Genomic DNA, 24,641 nt, shown 5'->3' with positions numbered 1-24,641 from the left:
AACAATGAGCCCTGAGTCAGCTTCAGAAAGTTGTCTCTGTGCTGTTCCACTCAAAAGTGAACTGACAGGTACAGAGTATCCTCCGAGAAGTTTTAATCAACTACTCACCTGAGGGACTCTTGTTCCCAGAAATCCCCAATTTGTTCCTTTTTCTTACTTTACCAGCATCATCCTCAGCGTACAGCTGGAGGGAACCACTGATGGCACTGCAGAGGAAACACACAGCTACTGGGATACTTTGCTTTCTGATCTGTGTGCACTAAAGTCTCCCAGCTGTACTCACAGCACAGGGGTGCAGCAGGCAGAAAACACCAGTCCACACCTAATGGAAAGATCATTTTGGTGTTACTTTAACAAGAACTTTTTAATAAGCACACAACACAGAGTTTGTTTGAACTGTGCTGAACTGAGGCTTACCAGGAGGAGGAGATGCTTCTCGCTTTCCAGGACATGGACACTTCTTTGAGATCTGCAGACACCAAAACCTGCAGTTTCCACCGTTTGTTGTGTTTTACCTTAGACATAAACCTGAGCAGAGTTAGAGCTGCTCAGGGCTCTGGTACTGAAGCAGAATTCACAGCAGTGACTCAGCAGGCCCAGATGTTTATTTAGAGCTATCAGTGCAAACCCAAACCCCTAAGGCAGCCACCGACAGCATCAGAAGATGCTTCTCCTAGAAGAGAAGAAACCAGTCTGTTGCATGAGAAGTGGTAACCCTGGCATTGGTCTCTTACTGCCTCACTGACATTGCATTTCTCCATTTTGTTCAGAAAAGAGCTACGGAATTTAATTATACTGCAACAACATCTACAGCCAAAAAATTCAACAAAACTGGTTTAATTTCAGAAAATGTGTTAAAATATATATATATTTGTACATCAATTTGACACACTGCATTAGTTTACACAAATGATGGTCTTTTTTGAAACTGTATTTATGAAATGTACATTTTTAATTTAAATACTCAGTATACACTGCATTTAATCTGCATGTTGCATTTATTAAATACATTAAATCTGCAATGTAACAAAACGTTTTCTGCATACGAAATTCAAAACACCATTTTAAATGAACAAAAGATGGCTCACTTCATTTATTTGTTTTAACAACTAGTGCCTAGCACACTAGCTTAGCTCCACCAACACCAGCTGTTCTTTCTCTTTATTGACATTGTTCACAGACTAGTACATATTACACTAAGAGTGCTGGATAAAAACATGAGGTACGGAAGTGGTTCAAAGATTACAGGTCATGCAGATCATGCGAGACAGCAAAGAAAGTTGTGAATGAGAAAACACTAAATAAAAAATACATAAAGAATGTGCATTATAAAATAAAAAAAAAAACCAAAACAACAAAACAAAAAACCAACAACCAACTCAATTATACAGCTTTGCTTCTTTGGTTACAAAGTAGGTTGAACAATTTCACAGCTTTTTATTCCCACCCAAAAAACCAAACCAAAAACGAAATGTCAAAAAGCAGAGGAATCATGGCCCCCTTCTCTCTATTAAAAAGTAGAAACAGAAATGAGCAAAGTTTTCTTCATCAAAATAGCCCATCACTTATTTATTATATCACAAGGACTGGTGACTACCTGTACAGATGCACTATGGTCTTCATACTTACACTCTATACAAAATTTACATTCAAGCTGGATCTTTACTACCGTAAATAAATACCAAAGGTCAATTGCCATTAGTGTTAGAAATATGCCAGGATTCTTTGTTCAATTATTGCCTAGACATTGTATCTATTAACGCAATCCCATCTATCATTTTACCCATACAGACGTTTATTAAAAAAAAAAAATTCAAAAGTTCTGTGACATTGTTCATGTACATTATGAAAATAGCAGCCCTGTAATAAATAAAACAAATAAATGAAACTAACATAGGCAAATGTTACTTATATGAAAAGAACAGTGGCTCTGAAGAGGAATTGCTGCTCCTTACCAGACAGCAAGGCTCAAAGCAACCCAGGAGCAATGGGAACCTCGGAGAGCCACCCAAGCTGTGGCAGAGCTCCCTCCTGAAGCCCAGCACAGGGGCTGCAGGACTGCCCCGCGGCCTCCGTGCGGGCAGGGGCCGCGGCGCGGGCAGCCCCGCCAGGGTGATTGTCTAATACTGAAAAGGCCAAACACACAACAGAAGCAGGCTGCTCGCTCTGGGGCCGAGGGCCAGTGGCACAGGACGGCCGGCTCACGCGGAGGAGACGTTGGGCTGCGGCGGCTGCGGGGGCTGCGCCTGCGAGGTGCTGCTGGGGGCCTGCTGGCTGGAGAGCTGGGACAACTGATCGTTGTTGGAAAGGGATTTTAACAGTGCATTTTCTCGTTCAAGTAAAGAGTTTCTTTCAACTAATTCTTTTATTTGTTCCTTCAGAACTTCCACTTCTTCTCTCACTGCATACATCAAATGGCTTTTCACTAGGTCCTGCAAAGAAGAAGGGACAGTTACACCACGGGAAAGAACAAGATTCCTTCACCCCAGCCCCAGAACTTACTGTTACTGCTTGCACTGCAGTAAGCCTGGGAAAAAAAAGCACTCATCGCCAAAATTTTATGAATAAATCAGCTTTCGAGCACAAGCAACCCAGCCCTTATGTGAAGAAGGCCTGATATGAAAAGCTTTGTCTCCAGCACTGCAGTCACTTTAGTTACACAGAAGCCAAGGAGAAGAATGACGCCCCGGCTGCCCAGGAGGAAAGCACCAGCTCTGATGCTGTGACATGGGGTATGGATAGTCTGTGGTACACAGGCCCCGTCACTGAGGTGTGTGAGAACCAAATCAACAAGAAAGCTTTTACATCATCAGAATAAAAATCCAACAGCTCTAACTGAAGCTGAGCAGCATGTTAAGAATGGCATACCTGACCTTTCAGAAAAACTAGTAATGAACTTGGCTAGAGTAACACTCATCTTGTTCCCAGCAATTTGTAAGAAAATTAACTGAAAAACATTTCTGGGCCAACAGTAAAAGCAATAATGGTTTGTGGTCATTCACAGATGACACAGAAAATCCTTTTTTCAATTGATGCTCTCAGTCTGACCCACCTGGAGGGATATCACAGTCTTAAGAAACACAATATAGCAGGAAACTTATGTTCAGTGATGAACAACATTAATCCTATTACAAATAACTTATATTTTACTTACCATTGCCTGTTCTATTTTGTTGTCAATGGCAACAACACTTGCACCAGACGCACTGTAAATACAATGAGAAAACTCTGTGAGTGTTATTGTATCACTCGGGTAAAAGGGTGCACCCGCAGGACTCCTGGATCATGCTGTCACTGGAAGGCTGAAGCTGAGAGTCAAGAATCCAGTATACACACACGGGGGGGTGTCCCATGCCCCTCACACCCCTCACCCCACCCAGTTACCCAGTACAGTTGTGACCCACAAGAAACATGCTCCTTCAGGTTATACCTTCTCACACTGGGCTTCCGACACCCATAGCCATGAAAATGCACTAGAATAAACACTAAACCAACTGCTTTGAATCCTGGCCTCATTTACCAGCTTGCTTCACTGAGGGAAACAAGAGTTCATGGGATATTAATCGGATTCTTCTCACTAGCATTATTTCTTCCAAACTGTTTTTATAAAGCAATAAAGAAAAAATCCTGTTTTAATACCTGTTCTCTGGACTCACTTGAGTCCAGGTTCCAGGTAAGCAGCTCCTGGTGCAGCACAGCCCCTGCAGCCTGCGGCAGCAACCAGCAGGAGGGCGAGAGACCAGAGCCCTGAGCCTGCGGCCACTGGTTCCCAGTGAACTCTCCCTGGATGCTGTCTGACAGCTGACAAACACACAGCTGGGGGTCAGCTTGTTCCACAGGCACACTGGTATCCACCAGCACGCCTCAGTACACTGTGAGGATGTTATTTACTGTGCCAACGGGATCCCAAACTGGGATCTCTGAATCCTGCGTGAAGGAAACCCAGCCCGTAAGAGCCAGGGTTTGTTTCCAAGTCACAGCACAGGCACACAAGCCAGTCCCTCACTCACAGCTCTGCAGTCGGGATTTCGGCAGGCCGGGGGTGCCCTGTGCCCCCAGACTCTGGTTTCTCTGTTCAGAGAGGAGCGTGGCTCTCCCCAGGGCACACAGGGCTGCAGCCCCCAGCAGCCGCCTCCCACCCCAGGTCTCAGGGGTCCCATTTCCCACCCAGCCCCGCTCTGACACAGACAGTGGTTCATGGGCTGTGACAGCCCCACCAGGGAGCTGCTGATAACATCCCCAGCCATGGACATGGCTATCAGTAGTGTGCAGCCACGTTTAGTAGAGTTAGCATGGGGAAAATGCAAGGGTTGCAGTCATGCTGGAAAACTCACCTCTCTGGAACTGCGCAACTCACCAAAACCAAGCGTTAAGAAAAAAATCACTCAAGGCTTTTTACAAAGAGTATGGCAATGTGCAGTACTAGTCACAGATGTGAGACACAGCTCAGCTCCTGAAGAGTCATACTGGTCAGAGAAGTTAATTTTAAGGGCTCCCATAGAACCATCAGCACTAGAAATGGGCTTTGACAACCAGAGGGCACCAGGTTTGCAGACTGGGGAAGCAACAGCCTCTACTTCTACCAAACCAGTCTTGAAACCCAAACCAAAAGCACTAAATACCCATTTCGGAAGGAAATTGTTCCAATCTCTTACTGTCTTCTAAGCCTCTTTTTTTACCTATCTATGGTAAACCTCCTCAGAATAAAAGCTATTTATAACTCATGCCAAGGGAAGTATGCCTTTCCATGTTAAGTTAACACATATCAGACTCATCTGACTCTGTCAGAAGTATCAGTGTTTGTGAACCACAACATCCCCAAGACTCCATGTCCTCTCACAGTCCTTCATGGATACCACTCTACAGGTCAGATGAGGCAGCTCTGAAGAGGTAACGAGAGGACAATTAAAGCAAACAGCACACTTGGCAGTGGGATCTGCTTCCCCATCTCTGCACCACAAGTCTACAACTGCTGTCAATACCCGTCTAGTCAAACTTGAGATTGGAACTTTGTTCTTCTATTCCTGTTTCAGCCACTTTGTAGCGTGATTATTTAAAACAACAAACCCCACTACATGACTCTAAGGCATTCAAGCAGTCCCATGAGAAAGACAGGCAGCATTCCCTCAGCCTCCCAAAGAGCTCACCTGCATGGCGTGCTGCAGAGGCACCTTTCCTGTGAGTAACTTGTGCTCTGAGCTCCCCTCTGCCTGCAGGGAGGGTGTAGGAGCTGTCCCTCCCTGCAGGGTGACTGGAATGAGCCAGGGAAACCACTGCTTTACCACACACCCCACACCTGACATGACACCAACAGCGCTGAAAGCTCTAAGCAGCTTTATACACAACTTGGTAATGTTCTTGCTGCCCTCATGCCCAGAGCAGCTGTGCTACGACAGATGCTGAGTCTGGATTCCAGCCCTGCTCCCTGGACACATCCTGGCTCCCAACTTCAGCAGGCAGAGGCTGGCACCACGCAGACCCCTACTCATCCACCCGCCTGGGAGGAGCTCCACACTGACACAGGGTGCCCCAGTTTGCCATCAGGATAAAACCAGCTGACTATAGTTCATGTCACTTTCTAAAAGCAGATGAGATTTAGATGTTATGGTAGCGCAATTCCCACATGATCTTGTTCTTTATTCATCTGACAGTGCTCCCAACACTAAGCAGCCCCTGTGGGATATTCATGAGCAGAGCCCTCCAGTGACAGCTGCTCTCATGGGAAACTCCAACTGTGCTGCCAAATCCTAAAATTTTGTATATTTTTCTCAAATCTAAACTCTTGACATCAAATTCCAGTTTGCATAAAAATATTTTATCCCATGGCTGCAGAATGACATTTATACATTCCAGTCCTTATGAAAAGGCCAGGAAGAAACCCAAAATATCCCTTAAACAAGTCTTTTTGGATGACTGAATGGAGAGAGAGTCTGACACATTCTGTGAGTACACCATTCACTGTAGAGCCAATGCAACTTGCAAATCCTGGAATTAGAAGAGGAAAGACACCATTTAGCTCTTGTAAAAAAAGACCAATTGCTGATTGCTCCAAGAGCTACAGAAGTCTGACAGTTATTGTCAAAACTGCAAAAAAATCCACATTGAGTACCACAGGGCAAATGAAGGGGTGCATTCATCATGTAATATTTGTTTTTAACAGCAAAATCCCCATCCCACACTGAGCTTCTGCAGTTCATGAAGTATCAAACAGACACACTGAACACAGCACACTTAATTTTGACTTGGACCTCCCAGTTAAGGTCATGTCCATGAAGGCTCTACCCAAAAAGATGTTCTATTGGTACACCTAGTTCACACTGAAGCCCACAAGGTACACTGCAAAATTTACAGTCAGCAAAAACATCAAAGATGCCCCAAGCACAGTTTGTCATTCCCAGAGATGGACAGTAAACCCATTGTTTTCCTACCTTAAATACTAGGTAGACAAAACACCTTCTTGTCAGAGAAATCCTCATTTTGATGGTTTAAAAAAAAATCTCAGTGGCTTTTGCTTTACCTATTAAATTGTCTTTATCTCAGCTGACAAGTTCTCTCACTTTTCCCATTCTGGGAGGAGGGGGAGCTGAGCAAGTGGCTGCATGGGGCTTAGTGCTGGCAGGATTAAACCAAGACAGCCCTTTTTGGCACCCAATACGGGCTTGGAAGGGTTTGAGGTAAGGACAGATTTGACTGGGATGTTCTAGATTGAATGGATAGCTGTTCCTTCTGTGCAGCTATTGCCTGGAAGCTCCTGTGCTTGCCATGGGCTTGCGTGCCCGAGTCTGCTAGAGCCCATTGCTTGCTAGTGGCCACTCTTTGCTCTCACTGCTCTTATCACCTCACTGCTGTGCCTGGAACACTTGATAACAGCCACTAACTACCATGTGCCTGGGCTGGCAGGTGCCCAGGGCAATGCTGCCACACTGGGCAGGCCAGAGCTCCAGCCCTGTGGTCATTTATTCCTTCCCCTCATTGTTTACTCGTTTATGAGCTACTGTCTTGCCACTGGTTGAGCTAGTCAGCCTATCCAGAGAAATCTTTTCTATTCTTCAAAGAGTTAAGGTCTATTTAATTAGCCTCCATCCCATAAAGATATTTTATAATGATAGCATTCCAAGCAATCCAATCACCTATCCAGACTGGAAAGAGGATCTGTGTGAGTATTGCAGACTTCCATTATTGCTCTTTGTCAAAGCCATGTGAGAATGTGTGACAACCTGAGGCAGTGAATTCACCACCTCAGGAGTTCCCACACACACTTCATGAGTTAATTTATATTGTGAAGGTTTAATGCTTCACACATAAATGCAATGGAAACATAAATCCTACTACTTTAAATTCAAGATTACCAATAATGTCTGTGCTTCAGGCAGACCCACCCAAAGCTGGTATGGCACCTTTACTGTGCGAAGACAACTCAGGCCAAGAAGAACAATCACCCAGCCTCATGTGAATATGCCAAGAAGCCTCCATTCCCCTTCTTAAATCACATCAGCTGAAAAGACCAATGCGTGAGACTTGTGCCTTCAGCAACACCTATGCGGGCACTGTGCATGAAAACACCCCTCTATTCACTGGAGCAATTCAGCAATCGCTTGTTCTCTATTGCAGTATCATGTGTCTACCTCTGCTGACTTCAGCAGGTCCCCAGAGACAGCTACTCATAGCAGAATAATCCATATTTGTTAGAAAAAATACTAGAATTACACAGAAAGGAGACTTCAGGATAAACAGAAAATCTAAGTCAAGCCCCTCAGGTTCACAAAGTACTTCTGAAAGAACTGCAAAATGTAATTAAGAGCTCACTGCCATGGTCCTGGTGCTGTGCAGTGTGCCAACCCTCACATTTTGTGATGGGCAAACAAAGGGATTCTAAGGAAGCCACACAAGCTTATTGTTTTCACAGCAGCAATTTTTCTTTCCCAAAGCAGAGATGCCAAAAGAAGCCCCACACCATGTTCTTGTTCTAGCCCCTGCTGTGTCCTGCCCAGTTCCATCCTGCGAGGGCTCCCACCAAAAGCTGCACTGCTCACTGACGGCCCTGGCATTCCCTCCACCAGCTTTTACTGGAAGTTTACAGCTGACAGCTTCTCAGTTTCAGTCATCCAGTGAAGGAAAGCTGCCTAATGTGACCTTAAAATCCAATAACTGGGGTATAAATGCAAAACCTGCAAAATCCTGTCAAAAACTTTGGAATTTGAATGGATTCTAAGTTTAAAAGATGTATCAATCCTGATGAATTGCATTCTGTGTTGTCACAAATGCTTGTTTTTACCATAAAGAGTTCACTGGCAAAGATGCAAGGTTATTTTAAAGGCAACCATTTACATTCTTCTACCTGAATTTAATGTTCTATATCCCACATTTCCAGCATTTGCTTCAGGCATTGTACATAAACGTCAGATTTGTGAAGCCTCCATCTTAATAATTCATTATTTGATTTTAGGGTTTTTTGAATTAGCTTCCTCATCTTAAGACTTATTTTGAGGCATGAAAATAGAGAAACAGCTAAAGGCTAGACCACAAAGTGACCTTTTGGTCTACAAACCAAATGTGTATTCTAAGCCCTGAAGTTTGTTCCAGTGAAATAACAAAGTCCTTGAAACCTAAATACCAACTCTGTTCCATAAATACAGGGAAGTGGCATCATCCAGAGCTTAAAGCAAAAACACAAATTTGTCCAACTTACTGCTGAAAAAGGAAGATGTGCTTTGAAACTGAGCTTAATGCCAGCACCCCAGCAATACAAAATAATTTTTAAAGAAAGAGCAGAACACTTAGCATTACTTATGACCTTCATCATTGTGCATTATACAAACAGTTGCCAAGCAAACTTTAAAGGATTCAGCTGAGCTGTGCAAGTTGAGAAGCCTTTCAAGTCAAATACAGCCAGGACAGTGACGAAATGGTTATCAATACTTCAACAGCCAAACAAAATTTACATTCTACACAGCTTGTTAAGCAGAAGTTTTGACAAGCCAGAGCAGCACAAGGCATTAAATCACATCATCACTAGGACTTTGACTTAATGCTGACAAAAAAAATTCCTCAAAATCATTAACACACAGGAGAGAAACAGTTTGCAGCTACTGATGAATTAGTAATGCACCTCTCTCAAGTCCTATCCATGCCAGATAAGACTCTTTTGCACTTCACTGCAGTTTCTCACCATGAGTTCAATGCTAACTTTGGAGATTTACTTTGTCCTTGTCACAGTTCACCTATGTTCCCCATCCAGCTTTACTTGAGCAGAATGAAAGTAAGCCAGAAAGCTTTTTTCCTGGTTTAAAGATATAAATATCTTAACTTTGCCAAAATTGCGTTTAAATGTAATATTTTCACGATGTGTTTTCTGATACAGGACTCAATGCCAAAAAGTTTCCTCTTTTGGAAAAGGAAACTGTGAATATTTAGGCGAAGGTCGCCTAGGAGCTGACTAGCATTAAACTCTGAGCTTACACATCATGTATGATACATGCATAATGGAAGGAGGAAGAAAAGTCATGTCATATTTTAAGAGTTTAGTTCCATGTTTCAGAACAAACACTTCACTTCCATGACCGCTTTCACCTCTTCAAACTGCAGAAGCCCAATATGGAGTTCTGAACACAGGCAGCAGTTGTGTGCAAACAAATACAATGAGAAACTTGCATAGAGCAAAGCAGTTCATGCATACCTCAGCATGTATGCATTCCATACTCAAGCATCCATACCTATCCCAGGTGGTCTTTGACTCGTGTAACTTGTTGAAATGGAACGCTTGGTAGAATGCAGTTGACGGATTCCTATGAGATCCAAGAATCAGACAGACATATTGAAAACGGGTACGTAATAAAAATACCAACTCTCTTAATTCAACCTGCATTACAAAGTGAATTAGCTATCCAGACAGGTTAAACAAACGTTTGAAAGGCCCTACTATTTCTATGAGTTTGCATTAAGGACACAAGGATCCAAACCAAAAGAGTAATTCTCCAGCCCTATGGATCTTCAGGCTATATCAAGCTGCTCCTGTACAAAGATGAGGCTGTAAGGCCAACAATTAAGACATCTCCCGTCCTGCTGCCAACACTGTATAGTTTAGCTGACCACCACCCTAATGCCAAACATACCTAAACCCAAGAGACACCTTTCCCATTTTTGGTATGTCCCAGACTACCTCTGCACACAGTACCCAGTGTTTCCATCCTACTTAACCCCCTGCCTTATACTCAAAACAGATGATTCCTCCAAGGGGACCTGGAAGTCAGAGCTCAATGTGCCACATTCAAACTACGACAGATCAAGTTACAAGTGAAAAACAGCTCCAGCTAGAAATGGAAAATGGAACGTGGACTCCCTTTGTAAGCACCTCTCAGCCACCTTCCCCCTTCCCAAGGTGCAAGAGGGCAAGCCCCTGGCCATGCACGCCCAGAGGGCCCTCACAGCCACCAGCCCAGAGCACAGTCCCCTTGCTGAAAACCACACACTGTGCCCACATTCCAGTGCCAGAGCCCTGAGGCAGCCTGACCCCCCAGCCTCAGCCCCACCACGGCACTACACTGACAATGCAATCAGAAAACTTTACTTCTCCAAAGTCTCACCTGAACGTTTGTTGTAAACTAGATACTGGAAGCACACAGTTCTCTGCTGCCACTGGCTGCAGCAGTGTTATACTGAAACTGAGAAACTCTCTTCTCAAACTGCTCATCCTCATGTGGGCAGAGCTATGCCAGCCCTAGAGACAAATGCAACAGCCTTGCTGAAAGACCTTCAGAAATGCAAGCATGAGTTCAAATTCCTTTTAGAATCTGTTTTAAAATGAGAAGCTTATATCACATTGGAAGCACAGACATCAATCCCTTTTCTAAGTTTATGGCAAGAATATTTCTAAAAGCAACTGTCTTCAAGTTACTTAATTGTTTCAACTGAAATACAATTACTGCATAATAAAAATTACATAAAATAAAACAAAAACATCACAGAAGTAGCACCATAAGAAAACACTATCAGAAGTAATTCAATTCTTATGGCAGGTGTATACAAAAAATCTTGGAAGGATAGTGGTATTTGTGTATCAGCAATGATCAGAAGTGTCTGAGTTTAAAGTGTCTGTCATTCCTTTTCCCTCCTTCAGCACTGTACCCTTCCAAAAAAAAAAAAAATCATGCGAGTCTGGAATTTAACTTAAAGCCTGTTACAGAAGTTGCTTGATCGAAACTGATAAACATCATCCTCCTATGTAGGTAACATCCACATTTTCCTAAGAAGTACTGCACACAACTCAACAAATAATTACAGGAAGAGCAACACAATAGCTAAAGGACATTTGTGTAATAGGACTTCACATGTGGAAAACAATTGGCATCTGTAGATAAAGAGAGCACTCCTTTGCTGAAAGCAAGGCCCAGGCTCTTCTTTCTAACGCAGCTGTCAGGAGCATGTACAGTCCCTTCCTCGGAATGAAGCTGTAAATAGAAAGTTATTTAACGTCCAAGATAAATTTACTTGTGGCATATAAAGCCGTGTTGCTACTGTTAAGTATAAAAAGTGATCTATAACCACACAGCATGTATTCCATATAGTCTATTTTTATACTGATACTCTCTATGCTCTGTATTTGTGTACTGTTCTTAAGCAAGTATCTAAAAAGATACAGAAAAAATTTCCTTATTAGATTCTCATTTGTAACTCCTACTGTTGAAATTGCTTTTGCATTACTTCAGACAAGTAAGAGAATCTTTTCTACTCCACAGCTATGTATTTTAAAAATAATTAATGGGGGCGTGTGTACCTAAACAGGAAAAGCAAATACACAGAGGCATCATGAATGATGCCTCACACACAGATCTGAACTAATATGATTGAGTTTCAGACTGCTGAGGCATCTAGTTTAACCATAAGAAACAATGAAAGGTTAGAGAACTATTAAAATGCCTGTTTGCAGGAACAACTGAGAAAACAGCTTACAGCAGCACTAAAACCTAGCCTGCTGCTGCTGTGCCATAGCTGGAGCCCCACAGGTCCTCCTGACACTGCCCTAAGTGAATGCAGGGACAGCCTGGACCAGAAAAGCAGATTGTCTATGTCTCCTCCCTGGCAGACTGCCAGGTCTGAGGTCAGGACTCAGCTCCAGTCCTTGGCAGACTGATACAGAGGAACTGAGAGCCACACAGCACAGCAATGTCCCAGATGCTGATGCAGAGAAATAGCAAGCACCTTCCACAGAAGGTACTCCAGAACTTCTCTTCCTCTGTCTCTGGTGAGAGAGACCAGGTATCCCCAAGGGTACATGGGCTGAATTAATTCCCAGCTTAGTACACTTAAACATTCAAACTGTATCTCAAGTGGCCAAAAATGCTTCTATGTCTCTCTAAACAAGTCCTACAACACATACTGCATTTATGTCCTGTAGAGGCTCATGAATGCCAATATTCACAACTCTCTCCCATGCTCTTGTTTTTAAGAACAGTTTTCATGCAACAGAAAATTTGATCCAAATTTAAAGAAGGAGAACTTAGCCCTCTGAATGCCCAGGACATCAAGCTGTCCCTTCGAAAGGGAAGCCTAGACCTCATCCCATGTCTCACGTCACAGCTGGAAGTGTATCCTCCCACTGCCATTCATCAGGACAATATGCCAAATACAAACTTCATCCTTGAAGGCTCTGTTTGCTAGAAACCATGCCTGGGAAAGCTGGCAAATCATCAAGCATACAGATAAATGCCTGTTGGTTCAAGTAATGATACTGGCTTTGGACTGGGTATCAGCCCGACACACAGCGGCTGCTGCACAGATGCCTTTTTACCAGCTACTTCCTTTGAAAGAAATAGTAACATCATTGTTCATGAACAAGTTTCAGTCTTCAAACTACTGACCAACCTCAGAAATTGAGGGCAAGAACATATGTAAAACAGTACTTTTTTCCCAACAAAAAATTAATACCACCTCAGACAGTTCTCTCTCAACCTCACTGAGTTATTTTCTTTATGTTTGAGAATAGGAATGATGCAAAACATTCAAAAGGCCTAACGACCTGTCTTTGAAGACCATGAGAACAACAGGTCAGACAATCCATGCTCAATACCTCTAAGGAAAACCAAAGAACAGAAGCACATCTTCACAACCCAGACAGAAGCAAGCACACATGGGTGACCTTTACAGAAGCTCACTTCAGTCATAATTCCTTCTGAGAACAATTAACAGATCTCATATAGAAAGCCACAGGAGATGTGACCATGCCATAAAATGAGTTGAGCTTTTAATGCCACCTTGTGTGACATTTTTGTTGGTAACAAAAGGCTGTTTACTGAGTTACTGCAATGGGCACTGATTACAGCTGCTCTCAAAATTACATTTGGCAGGGTTCATCTGAGATCTGGATGAGGGATTTGATGATCACTTGATCACAGTTTATCAAGAAACTTGCAGCATAGTTTATGGCATTTTGAGATTATGTTTACACTAGTAACAGAATTCCTCCTCTATCCTTCTCCTTTTAAAAGATGTTTCACTTTATTTTTAGCACATTCTATTTAAAGCAGCTGCAACTTTGAATTAGCTTTCTTTCATAAGACTCAATCTACAGAACATTAACTGGAGCACAAAGCTTTGCAGGAGAAAACTAACAGGGACTAAATGTGGGGGAGTCAATGCAAAATTAAGGAAAATAACATCTCAAGCTCTGAAGTCATGTGTTTAATTGCATATTCTGTTCATGCAGTTCCTTAAACCCATTATACTTGCTATACATGCCCTAGAAGACCAGCCAAAATTCAGAGATTTAACACTCAGTTTTAGGTTCATGCTAGCTACAGGTAAGAGGAAAGGCTGACTCAATGACCAACCTACATGACAGTTTTTGGGGCAGTGGCTCTCAAATGCCACAATGGATTTAAAGGGGTTTCACATGCTACTACAAAACAAAAATATTGTAATAGCATAGAGAAAGCACACTGCAGGGAACTGATCTTCACTGGATAAACCAAAAGCAGTGGCCCATATTTCTTCACCTTGCTCTCAAAAGATTTTGGCAAATAATTTCCTGCAGCGACTAGAAGTCTCTAAGGAGAAGGAAATACAGACAACTGTCTCAAATACAGAGAGTATGAAGTCTGGCAGAGGCACTTCACTGATCACTCGCCTGCTCTGTTGAAACACTGGCATCAACCTTTCCCTGCTCTGGGTGAGCTTGAGTACTTAAAAACAACACCAGGAATACTTTCCAAACCCTACCAAGGTTATCACTTGTTTTATGTAATTATGTGACTTTAATAAATAATAAAAAAAAGTAATAAATGTTTCATTATTACCTGTAATGGGTCATAACCATACACTAATTCTGAAGGAGCTTTGCTTAAGAGTTCAAATAGTGAATTGCAGTATGACTATTTAATACTAATCATAGAAAGAACACAACAACCTTCTAAGCATCTTCTTATTCCTGATTTCAACAGCTGCAGCTCAAAACTCTGGAGTCCAGTTCTCCTGGGTGCCACAGACTGGTCCCCAAGGCTCAGGAGTGCTGCATACAGCTGCAATCATACCAGCTTTATGATTTCCAGGATGCAGCCATGACCCTTTCCATCCTCAGCATGCTGCCTGCCCAGTTCCTGAAGCCAGGCTCGGAGCACTCCTGTCCCAGCCAGGCACCCAAGGCTCTCCTGCTGTCCCAGACAGCACTGCCACAGACACGGTAATTAACACGCCACCTGCTAATGAAGCACGGCTCTTCTGTGAAGGCTGTCAGTCAGGCTGAACTTTAATTACATCATCTTACAAACTGTGCGAAGACTAATGTGAGAGCTTCTGTTCTTAAATCAAAACATGTAACAAGTGTAAGATTTTTTTGTACTAATGATTTGTCTTCTCACTGGATATAATCAACCTTCAGTTCTTGGAGGGAGGATACAGAACAAAGTAGTTCACATGATGCACAGCCTGGCTTCCAGGCAAAAAGTCAACAGCAGATCACATTTTCAGAGAGAAACTTATAGATTACAAGCTGATAACAGCAATGCAGAAAGTCTGCCTGATCTAGTCAGGGATTCTCGCCTCTGTCAAGAAAAGCCATAGAAAAACTCACCAATATTATCCACATTTTAATGAACTGAGAAATGTTAAAAAAAAAAAAAAAAAACAACACCCCAAAACAAAACAAAAAACCAACCAAGAATGAACTGAGAAATGTAAAAAAAAAAAAAAACCCAAAAAAAACCAACACCCCAAAACAAAACAAAAACCCAACCAACCAACCAACCAAAAAAACCCAAAAAACAAAGTCTTATTGAAAATAACACCCATGGTCTCAACAAACACCTTGAACTCACTTCACATGGAGTGGAACCCTTTGGCATCTACTGATATCTGCCAAAGAATATCACTATGCCATCATACTCTCCTGCAAATTACCCCATCCAAGAGAGCAAGCTCCGAGTGCTCCTACCCAGCAGACCCTAATACACTGGTATACAGGAGGGAGCAAAATAATAAATTCAGCATTTCTGAAACGTAAAGATCCAGTTTGCTAGTACTGCATTATAGATCCAAAAATCTGCAAAACCCCTTAAAAGTATTGACTTTTATACAACATGGCTGGTAAAGAAAAGGCATGTATTTGTATGTATGAACTTGTTATTGAAGATGATCAGGCTCCTGCTGCCTGTGATGCCCACAAAACCCGGTTTTCTCAAACACAGTGATGAAGGGAAAGCTGCCTGTGATTTCTGGTGAAAGTGGCCCTGCATAGTGGAACAGGGCTTGAATACTCATCCTCAAATAAAACTACACTGAGATTTTTTTTTTCTCCCGCCAAGTTGCAGTGACAACACTCAGCTACTTCAGTCATCTATAAATACAAATGGCTCTTGTATTTTTGACAACAAAATATTCCAGTATCTGTGGGGAGAAAAAAATGAGTGGATAAAACAGCTTCAAGCAGACTCAGACAAATCCCACCTGTCCTACCCATGTGATAATGGTCAGGAATGCATGTATGAGCAAACGTTTCAAATGACACATTCAGCTTTAAAAAAAGATATTTGATCCTAGGCCATGTACAGCACTTTTTTTTTTACACAATATATTATAAATCTGTCTGTCTTCCCACACCATTTACAAAGTCTCTACCACTCACGTTTCAGGCCAGCCCATACTGCCAGTGAGTGCTCACCACTTGCTTTACCAAAAAAGTATTTTTAAAAATGCATTTGTAGGGTTGGTCAAGGTATTTACAGGCCTTGCACCCACCAAAGAGTGTTCTACATAGGAGACATTCCCAGGAGCTCTCATCCACACCCCTACAAAAATAGCCAAAGTAACTTGGTGGAGAAGCAAGCAGCATTTTTTAACCCTCATTTCTGACCACCCCATCCTCTATTGGATATTAAATCTGCTTGAGATGGGTGCAAAAGCTTCAGATACTCACTGAAAGCAGTATCTATCTGCTATCCAATCTACACTCCTCCCCTGCAAGCTCACACACCTGCCACACTCATCCCCTCCCAGACAAACGGGTCAGGACTCTGCCCTCCCTGCAGAGGGGGTGAATGGTACCCTGGGCTGCACAGGGCAAAGTCCAGCAGGTGGAGGGAGGGGATCCCTCCCCTCAGCACCGCTGAGGCCACACCTGCTGTGCCCAGATCCCCACTCCACTTTGCAACCTTTAGTGTGTACCAGACAAACTCGGCAGCTGTCAGTGCCACTGACAGCTGACACCTCTCCAGGGCACTAATTAATAATTCTACCTTCTCTCTGCACTGACACAAACACTCAAGCAGGCTGTCACAACCCAAATGCATCCTTCAAAGCTTCAAAGGGAGAACAGATAGACACATCTTGGACTAATTTTACTTTGCTTGACAAAGAAAATTAAGACAAGCATATAGCTGTCCTTCATGTGGCCAAGTAATTCACCTGCCCTGCCTGGATGAAAATAGACTATCCCATAAGGCAAAGATTTCCTGGCACTTAATACACATTCATATTTATGAAGTGTGAAGTTTAAAGACTGAGTAATTTTCAAGAGGAATGAAAGTGCAACCTCATTCTGCACTTCAAGTGACCTCCTATGTCTGGAAAATCTTCTCAGAAGACAGTGGCTTTAGCAGTTACTATAAATACTTCTATCCTTACACTTTGTCAAATATAGGAATAAAAGCAGACACCTGTGCCTGACAATCTAGATTTACTGAATAGAACCACCCAGATGTACTTTAGCAGGAGGAGTCTCACAGAAGTTTCTTAAGGAACCATTGCTGACATGTAAAGCACAAACAAGATTTGAACTTCTCCTGAGCAACAGAAACTGCTAATTGCCAGCTTTTAAGAAGGAAAATTAATATACAGTCTCAACACACAACAGGCTGATATCTCAAACATCCAGTAGAGTAACAGGGAGCAACTCCTCTTTACTATAGTGTCACCTGAAGTCATAAAAATTATCAGCAGCTCCTGTAAAAATGCAGCCTCCGAGAACTTTCAGCCCTTCTGATGTCTGAGAGCAGTTTGGTAGTCCTGCCTTTTCAAAACATCCAAATACTTCAATATTCAGCTTTTAACAAGTTTAAAATTGCTTCCATAAAACATATGCTGTCATTTCTGTCATACAGGCAGCACTCAGAAATCGGCTATGGAACACCTTCTATAGGAGATGAGGAGAAAACTAACCCCCAGCAGCTGAGCAACAGGGAACCTCTCCTGTCAGGGCTGGTCACTACAGTCTTTGAAACAACCTGAACAGTATCACTGTGAATTTCTTTCAACTACTTTCCCCATTTCCTCCTTTTAATAACTCTCTCATCTGAAATACTTGTACCTCATTAATTTTAAGAATATATTGACTCCTCCTTAACAAAAGCATTTGAATGTTTAAACTGGGAAACAGTACTGTCAAACAAGCAACCACAGTTTTGTTTAGCTATCTTGCACCACTCTACTGACTGCACAGCACAATAGGCGTTCTACCACGCAGAAACCCATGCAGTGCTGCAGTTACCTTTGGTAATTTTTGTTATACAAAGTATAGCAAGCAGTGAAGACAACCAACTGGAGTTTCTTTGCATTAACCATTGTTTGCTGCCGTGAGCTGCAGAGGCCACCCCAGAAGTCCCAGCTCAGTTTTCAAACTGTCTGTTAAACCAAAGGCTCTCCAGGCTCCGGAGCGTGTCTGTCCCACCTGCTTCCTCACACACTCACAAACACAGGCCTTCAGCAGGAGAGCTGAGAACAAGCCTGCAGCTGTAGGAGAGCTCAAACCTCTACGAAGTTCACGAGCAAGGTGAAGAAAGGGCTAACACTGCAAACTAATTCAATTCAAGTATCATGTACTGGTAGGTACTTGCAGCAAACTTACTTTTTTCTTTAGGAGCACAATGAAATATGCATCTAGGGCAATACCTAAGTGATCCCATGCCCAGTTTCGTCCTTACACGATGAACATGGTCCCAGCAGCACAGTTCTCCCAGCAGTTGGTGCTCCACACAAATAGGTGATTTAGCTGAGCTCGCAGCACGCTGTGGAGAGCCCTGCACAATCGGGTTCTCAACAGCTCAGCTGCCACAGCCGACAGTTCACAATTGCAGCCATTCATTACTGTTCCTGGAATACAGCCGGAACAGTTCAAGCCGGTCAGTTATCTCTGGAAAATGATCTATACTCTGCTCCTTTTCCAACAGCCCTAGTAATATTTTGCCCCAAAAGTCTGCCAAACATGTAGGAGGTTTGAACAAGCTTTCTCAGTAACATTCTTTTAACAGAAGCCACATATTTATTTTCCCCCAAGAGCCAAAATAAAGTTATTAAGCCAGATGAAACATTCTGCTTGTCAATTACAAATTTGTGTATACGTGGGCATAAGGGCAAGCAGAGAACCTGACACATACCGATACCAAAATCCTCTCAGGTGCTCTAACTGCCCTCCCTTCAAAATAATTAGTACTAGTGCTGAGGCCCAACAAAAGAAGAGTCAGAGCAATTCTGAGACCTAGTTCTAATAATGTTTTTACACAATTAGTATTTTTCAGGCTCCCTGTTTGAGACAGCAGTACCCACATCTGCCTCAGTATCAGTACTAGTTCCTCCATCCTTTAATACTGCTGCAGTTTATTTTATTTGCAGCCACATTTAAAGAGGAAAATGTGTTATGCTGTAAATATTTCATAACTTTCACACAACAATTTTTTTCTTTTTAAGAGCTTAGCAATTTGGACACATCAACTGAAATACTGGCTTTACTTTTCAAGGAAGAAGTGACACACTGAAGGCTTTTTTCTTTTTCATTCTTTTGGACCACCTATCCACCTTTCTTCGTCCCCAGACAAGATCTTCCAATTAATTGATTCTTCACTATTCATCAGGTCAATGCAAGAAACCACAGGTTTTTATAGACTACTGTCAAAGTGTACTCGGCTATGGGAACAGGAAATTAAAAGTCTTTGGGCAATGGCTTGGAAGAAAGCAATCTACAGACATAGTTCTCTTGATGTATCAGGCTAGATCACCTCCACCCCTAATAACCTTAGATGCTGTTTGATTTAAAAGAGCAGACTATAAGATAGGAGTAATACAAAATTATTTTTTTTCAGAAATACATGAACTGATCAACTTTTTACATCATGTTTACTGCATCAACGACATGCTGCTTTCAAAGAATTTCCATCTTAACTATTTTACCTTTAAAAGAGTTCCTCTTCCTATTCAGAATGGTGACTTTCCAGGTAAATCCAGGGTATTGAGAGCTATACACTACTCCTTGATGAGTCACTGTTTTAGAAGAAGACTACAGGAGAATGATCTACACAAGTCTGTGAAGCTTCAGGTACGTGCAAATATTGAAGAATAACTGAAGGTGCCAGAAGAAACACAGATACCTGCCTCCACACTGAGCCCCCTTTCTGGAAATGTTACGCATTAACAGTATGAAAGACAAAGCGAAAAATGCTTTTTACAGATTTATAGCTTCAATGACCACCAAGTAACCTCTCTGAACTGAGCTGTGAGCTAACTTCCTGGACCTGCCAGCACAAACCATGACTCATGATGTATCAGCTCCCTTTGTGCTTTAATAGCTTTATCAGCGTCAACCCCCAGCTTATTAATGACACTTGAAGGTCTTCATTAACTATTTCACCACCGATTCCAGTAGATAAGGCAGCTGGGCAAAGCCCATGGGAGTGGCAGCACAATTTAAATGGCTGGAAAGAGGAAAAAAGCAGGAGCAAGAATAGAACAGCAGACAGCAGGAGACTATTTTACAATAAAGCCTTCTCAGAGAGTAAAGCAAATAAAAACCAAGAGGTAAAACAGCCTTAACAAGCTGCTAGGTTTTCATTGTCACCTTTCTCTGTCTGAAGCTGGTGGAAGTCAGGCTACTGCTTGAGGGGAGCAAAGAATAAACTGCCTCTGTGTCTATCTCCTACCTTATGTACGAGGTCTAGGTCTGTTTAAGGTGAGCTTTCATGGCGTACCAGAACCACCTTCCCAGCCAGGAAAGACTCACACCATACGTGTGCTCCTGGCTTTCTGACAACCCAGCACACAGCACAGTTTTATCACCCAGTGCAGAAGCTGACAAATGACACATAGGCTCTCCTTCCCTGATAACCAGACACTCGTTTCTCTATTGAACACCACAGCACGGCCTGCCAAAAAGAGCACACTGCATTCAGACCCCATTTCCATTTCTTACTCCTAGTTCTCATGGCAAAGTGTCTGAAAGAGTCTCTTTAGACATGAACACCATGTAAAGCACCACTACAAGGTGGCAAGTTCAAGGACTAAACTAGATAACTAACTTTAAGAATCACTGTTCTGTTCCAAGAACTGACCCACTGGAGTGCCACACAAAGATGCCCCTAACTTGAAAAAGCAGGATAAGTTTTTCCTCTATCTTTACACAGAAGTTATTCAGTTGTCACAGATAATCATGTTCATTACCACAATTTATATTAAGTATTAGAAGCTATGGAAAACAAATGCAAAATGCATTCCTTTCTTTCCGATTCCTGAATCAACAGAATGATTAAACACCAGACAAATCATCTTCTCAAAAAACACTGAGCTATGAAAAGAACCCACCAGCTTGAAATCAAACCTTATTTGCACAAGGCAGTTTTTTAGCCAGATTAGCAGTCCTCTTAAGGTAGGCAAACTGCAAGTAAATTTTAAACTTCTAGTCAGTCCTTTACCACTTTATTCAAAACCAGCACAGGTCTCCAAACCACAGCTTTTCCTTGCAGAACAGCACTGCAGTTACTTTCTCAGACACAGTGTCAGCCAATGCTCCAGTGAGCACAGGCCTCCATTAAACCTGCAGCCTGAACTCCCCAAACACCCACTTTGAGGTGCTCTCTCCATCCACTGCACCCCAGCTCCACAGACACAGCTGCTTCACTAAAACATGCTCAAATCAACACTGACTATATTATCTTAATGTCTGGTGCTGTCTCAAGGTGAGGGAAGACTTACAGAGAAATTCACCACAAGATCACTTCATAGTGGCCTAATGCACACATGTATTCCCTTCCTCCAAACTGCAGCAATTCTGACAGAAAATGTTGGAACTTAAATTCAGTGCTCAAACACTGCTTGATTCTTCTTTCCCTCCAAGAAGTCAATCAAGTGGTTTGGCCTTCAGAGCAGTCTGACGTGTCCATGGGAACAGCAGCCACACACCCACTCCCTCGCTCAGGCCCTCTTAGGAGTCTGCTCACACCACACTCCTCTGTTACAAGTCATAGCTCCAAATTACTTTCCAATTTAAAAAAACTCACTGTAAGGTTGTACTTCCCACCGTGCCACATCTTTGCCCAAGTAGTGTCTGCTTTCTCAGCACAAAGGACCATTCTCTGCAGAGCTTTCCCTGCCTAGGGATTTGCACACAAATCCACATCCAAGTGCAAGTACTTTCCTTACTGACACTATGACGTGTTAACTCCACAGGAGGGTAAAAATCAAGAGTCTGTGTTAAAAACCCTGAGATACCACCACACAGATTTAACACTGCAGTACAGTGTCATTTTAACCCAGATGTCATTGAAGTGCTTTATAATGCATTCTGGAAAAATGAGAGAACAGCTCTTCTTGCATCCTGAGCCATGGCCTAGGCTACAGAAAGACAGCTTTCAGTCTTCTGATTTTGAAGAGGTAATGTTATTCGTGCATTAAGCAGCTTTCAGGATACTTTGTACCCCATTTTGTAAGAAAAGTAATCACACTCACACCCTGCAAAAAACAAGTACAATTCACTACTGGCCTAAATACTTTGCTATGGTTTGCACTCTTAAAATATAGTCCAGGAGAACCTCAGCACAACTTTCTGAAAATATGAATTTACAAAAAACACTTGGCAATAACTTGAAAGTTGACTTTTTTCTCCCTAAAAATTCAATTCTTTTTTATGGCATTATAAAATGATTCATACCTGTCTTCATCACCATCAACAGGAATGGATATGCCAAAAACAGAGCTGGCAAGACTGTTCATTGGAGTACTTGCAGGTAACTGAAGAGGATTTGCTAGAGTGTCTGGAATGGGAGGCTTCACAAGAGGTTTATTTTCAGCTATAAGAGAAAGTGGTGGCTGAGGTAGGGGCTCCGATTTTCTTCTAGTATCATCAATCTGGCCTGCTAAGGACTGGGCCTGGGTCTGAAACTGTCCGAGGCTCGCCTGAGGCAGGCTGGTGGGCGCGTTGGGCGCGCCTTGCATCATCGAGTGTCCGACGTGCTGGGACTGGACCGCGCCAGTGCTTCTGCTGACAGAAGGGTGGCTCGTCAGCTGGGACTGGACCAGCGTAACAGGGACGTTTGGCATAGCAGCAGAAGCGGTGGTGGACGCACTAGGCACACTTGTACCGGGCACAACCGCAGGCACGCTCTGGACTCCAGGGACCACAGCATGGGCAGCGCCAGGCATTCCCGACACTTGACTGCTTCCCCCCATTGGATGCTGAGTCACAGATTTCTGTTGCACAACCCCCGTATGCCCAAGGCCTGGCTGCACCACACCTCCCGGCTGCGGGAGGGCAGGCTGACTTGCTTGTGCTTGGCCACTCTGCAACAGCCCCGACCCCTGTGCGACTGCTTCGCTGGGCTGCGCTGACACCCCCATCACTGGCGCTCCCACAGGCGAGGGGTTCTGGCCCGCCACCTGTCCCACAGGAAGGCTGGAGGCCACAGTACTTGGAGCAGAGCTTGTAGCAGCCTGCTGAATAGCTCCTTGAGACTGCATAATTGTCATGTGCTGCATGTATTCAGCCTGCCCAGGAGGCTGCGTCGGCAGTAGATGCACTGGTGGAATCTGGGACTGAGAATAAGCAAATTGTTGAGGTTGAGTCACTGGTATGTTTGCCTGCTGCACCTGCTGCTGGGCCACAGGAATGCTTGACTGCCCTGCTGTCACATTTGGAGGTGCCATGCCTTTCCCGTTGGCTCCAGCCTGTGAAACACCCTGCGGATTTACCTGCGGTTGCTGCGGCACTATCATTTGCTGACTTGCTCCCGAAGCCCCAGAAAACACAGGCTGAGCAGTACTCTGAGGCACGGCCCCACCTACGGGCTGTTGCTGTTGCCCAATGACAAAACTAGGTTGCTGTAGAGAGGACTGGTTCATTTTCTCTGTCTGAAGCAGCTGTGACACAGCAGCCAGGGAGCTGTCAGCTATAGAATCGGGGCCATGGGCTGATGCTGGCACAGCCGAGATCACAACAGAACCTCCTGTGGCACCGAGGCCACTGTCCCTGTCTTGAGCAGCCTGTTCGAAGGTGCTGCTGTGCCTAATGCAATCTCCAGTCCTGCCCAGAACGCCACCACCATCTGAATCCCGGTCATAGTACTCCATACACGTCCATCGGCCTCGCCTGTAGGGCTCCCCAGTACCGTGGTCCAGCTTGATCACCCTGAAGCGTGAGCTGCACGCAGCAGCCGCCGTCTGAGACATGGCCCCGGGGGCACTGGGTGCAGAAGGCCCTGTGGAGGGCAGGGCAGCCTGAGCACTGCTGCCTCCCCCCCCAGCTGTGCCAGGAGCAACAGCTGGCAGGGGCACAGCCGAACTTTTGGGCACAGCCCCCCCGTTGGGGCCTGCAGCCACGCCAGCAGCAGCCACAGCCAGCTGCCCGTCCAAAAGGAGATTGGGAGAGACGCTGCTGGGAGTTTCGGCCTCGCCCACGTTGTTGAGAGTCTCTTCGGAGGAGCTCCGCTCACAGACGTCCTCGGGGCCGTAGTCGGTGGCTCGGGAAACATCAAAGATTTCAGAAGACACGTCCTCGGTGCGGGACTCATCCGGGTCATCCAGGCTCTCGGTGTCCTCGGTGATGCTGCTGGCCACCTGCGCCGTGGTCACGCTGGTGATCTGGAAGCAGCTCTTCTTCTTGGCCGGCATCTTGGACATGTTTCCTCCGCAGGAAGGCGTTCGGCCGGCCGTGGCGAGGCGAGCGGGGTGCTGGGGCGGGCTGTCACGGCGTGCCGGCCGGGCCCCGGGCGCTCCCGTACATCCTCCGGCGGCTTCCTGCGGCGGGCGGGGGGCGGCGGCGCTCCTCCTCTTCCTCCCTATCCGCAGCCCTCTTCCCGCGGCCGGGCCTCCTTCTCCTCCCCGCCGCCGCTCCGAGCGCCCCGCGGCTTCCTGCGGGCCGCAGCAGCGGGCCCGCGGCCCGCCCCGCGCGAGGGGCC

General features: G+C 44.2%; 1 protein-coding gene across 2 annotated transcripts; it reads right to left on the bottom strand.

Annotated features, from left to right (window-relative positions):
- Positions 1–821: 821 nt before the first annotated feature.
- On the bottom strand, positions 822–24,635 carry TSC22D2 (TSC22 domain family member 2). 2 transcript variants are annotated; one of them, XM_039713874.1, is made up of 4 exons: positions 22,400–24,635; positions 9,714–9,785; positions 3,155–3,206; positions 822–2,432 (listed from the first exon to the last, which is right to left on the bottom strand). In XM_039713874.1, the coding sequence occupies exons 1-4, from the start codon at positions 24,361–24,363 to the stop codon at positions 2,202–2,204; spliced, it is 2,319 nt and encodes a 772-aa protein (XP_039569808.1). In that variant the 5' UTR covers positions 24,364–24,635; the 3' UTR covers positions 822–2,201. The 2 variants fall into 2 exon arrangements, with proteins under 2 accessions (XP_039569808.1, XP_039569809.1); XM_039713875.1 differs by lacking the exon at positions 9,714–9,785.
- Between the last annotated feature and the right edge of the window lie 6 nt (positions 24,636–24,641).

The sequence above is a fragment of the Passer montanus genome, unplaced genomic scaffold, assembly GCF_014805655.1.
Source record: "Passer montanus isolate IOZ18808 unplaced genomic scaffold, ASM1480565v1 scaffold29, whole genome shotgun sequence".
Classification (NCBI taxonomy): domain Eukaryota; kingdom Metazoa; phylum Chordata; class Aves; order Passeriformes; family Passeridae; genus Passer; species Passer montanus.
The sequence above is the reverse complement of the archived record's forward strand: the minus strand, read 5'-3'. Positions and strand labels throughout refer to the sequence as shown.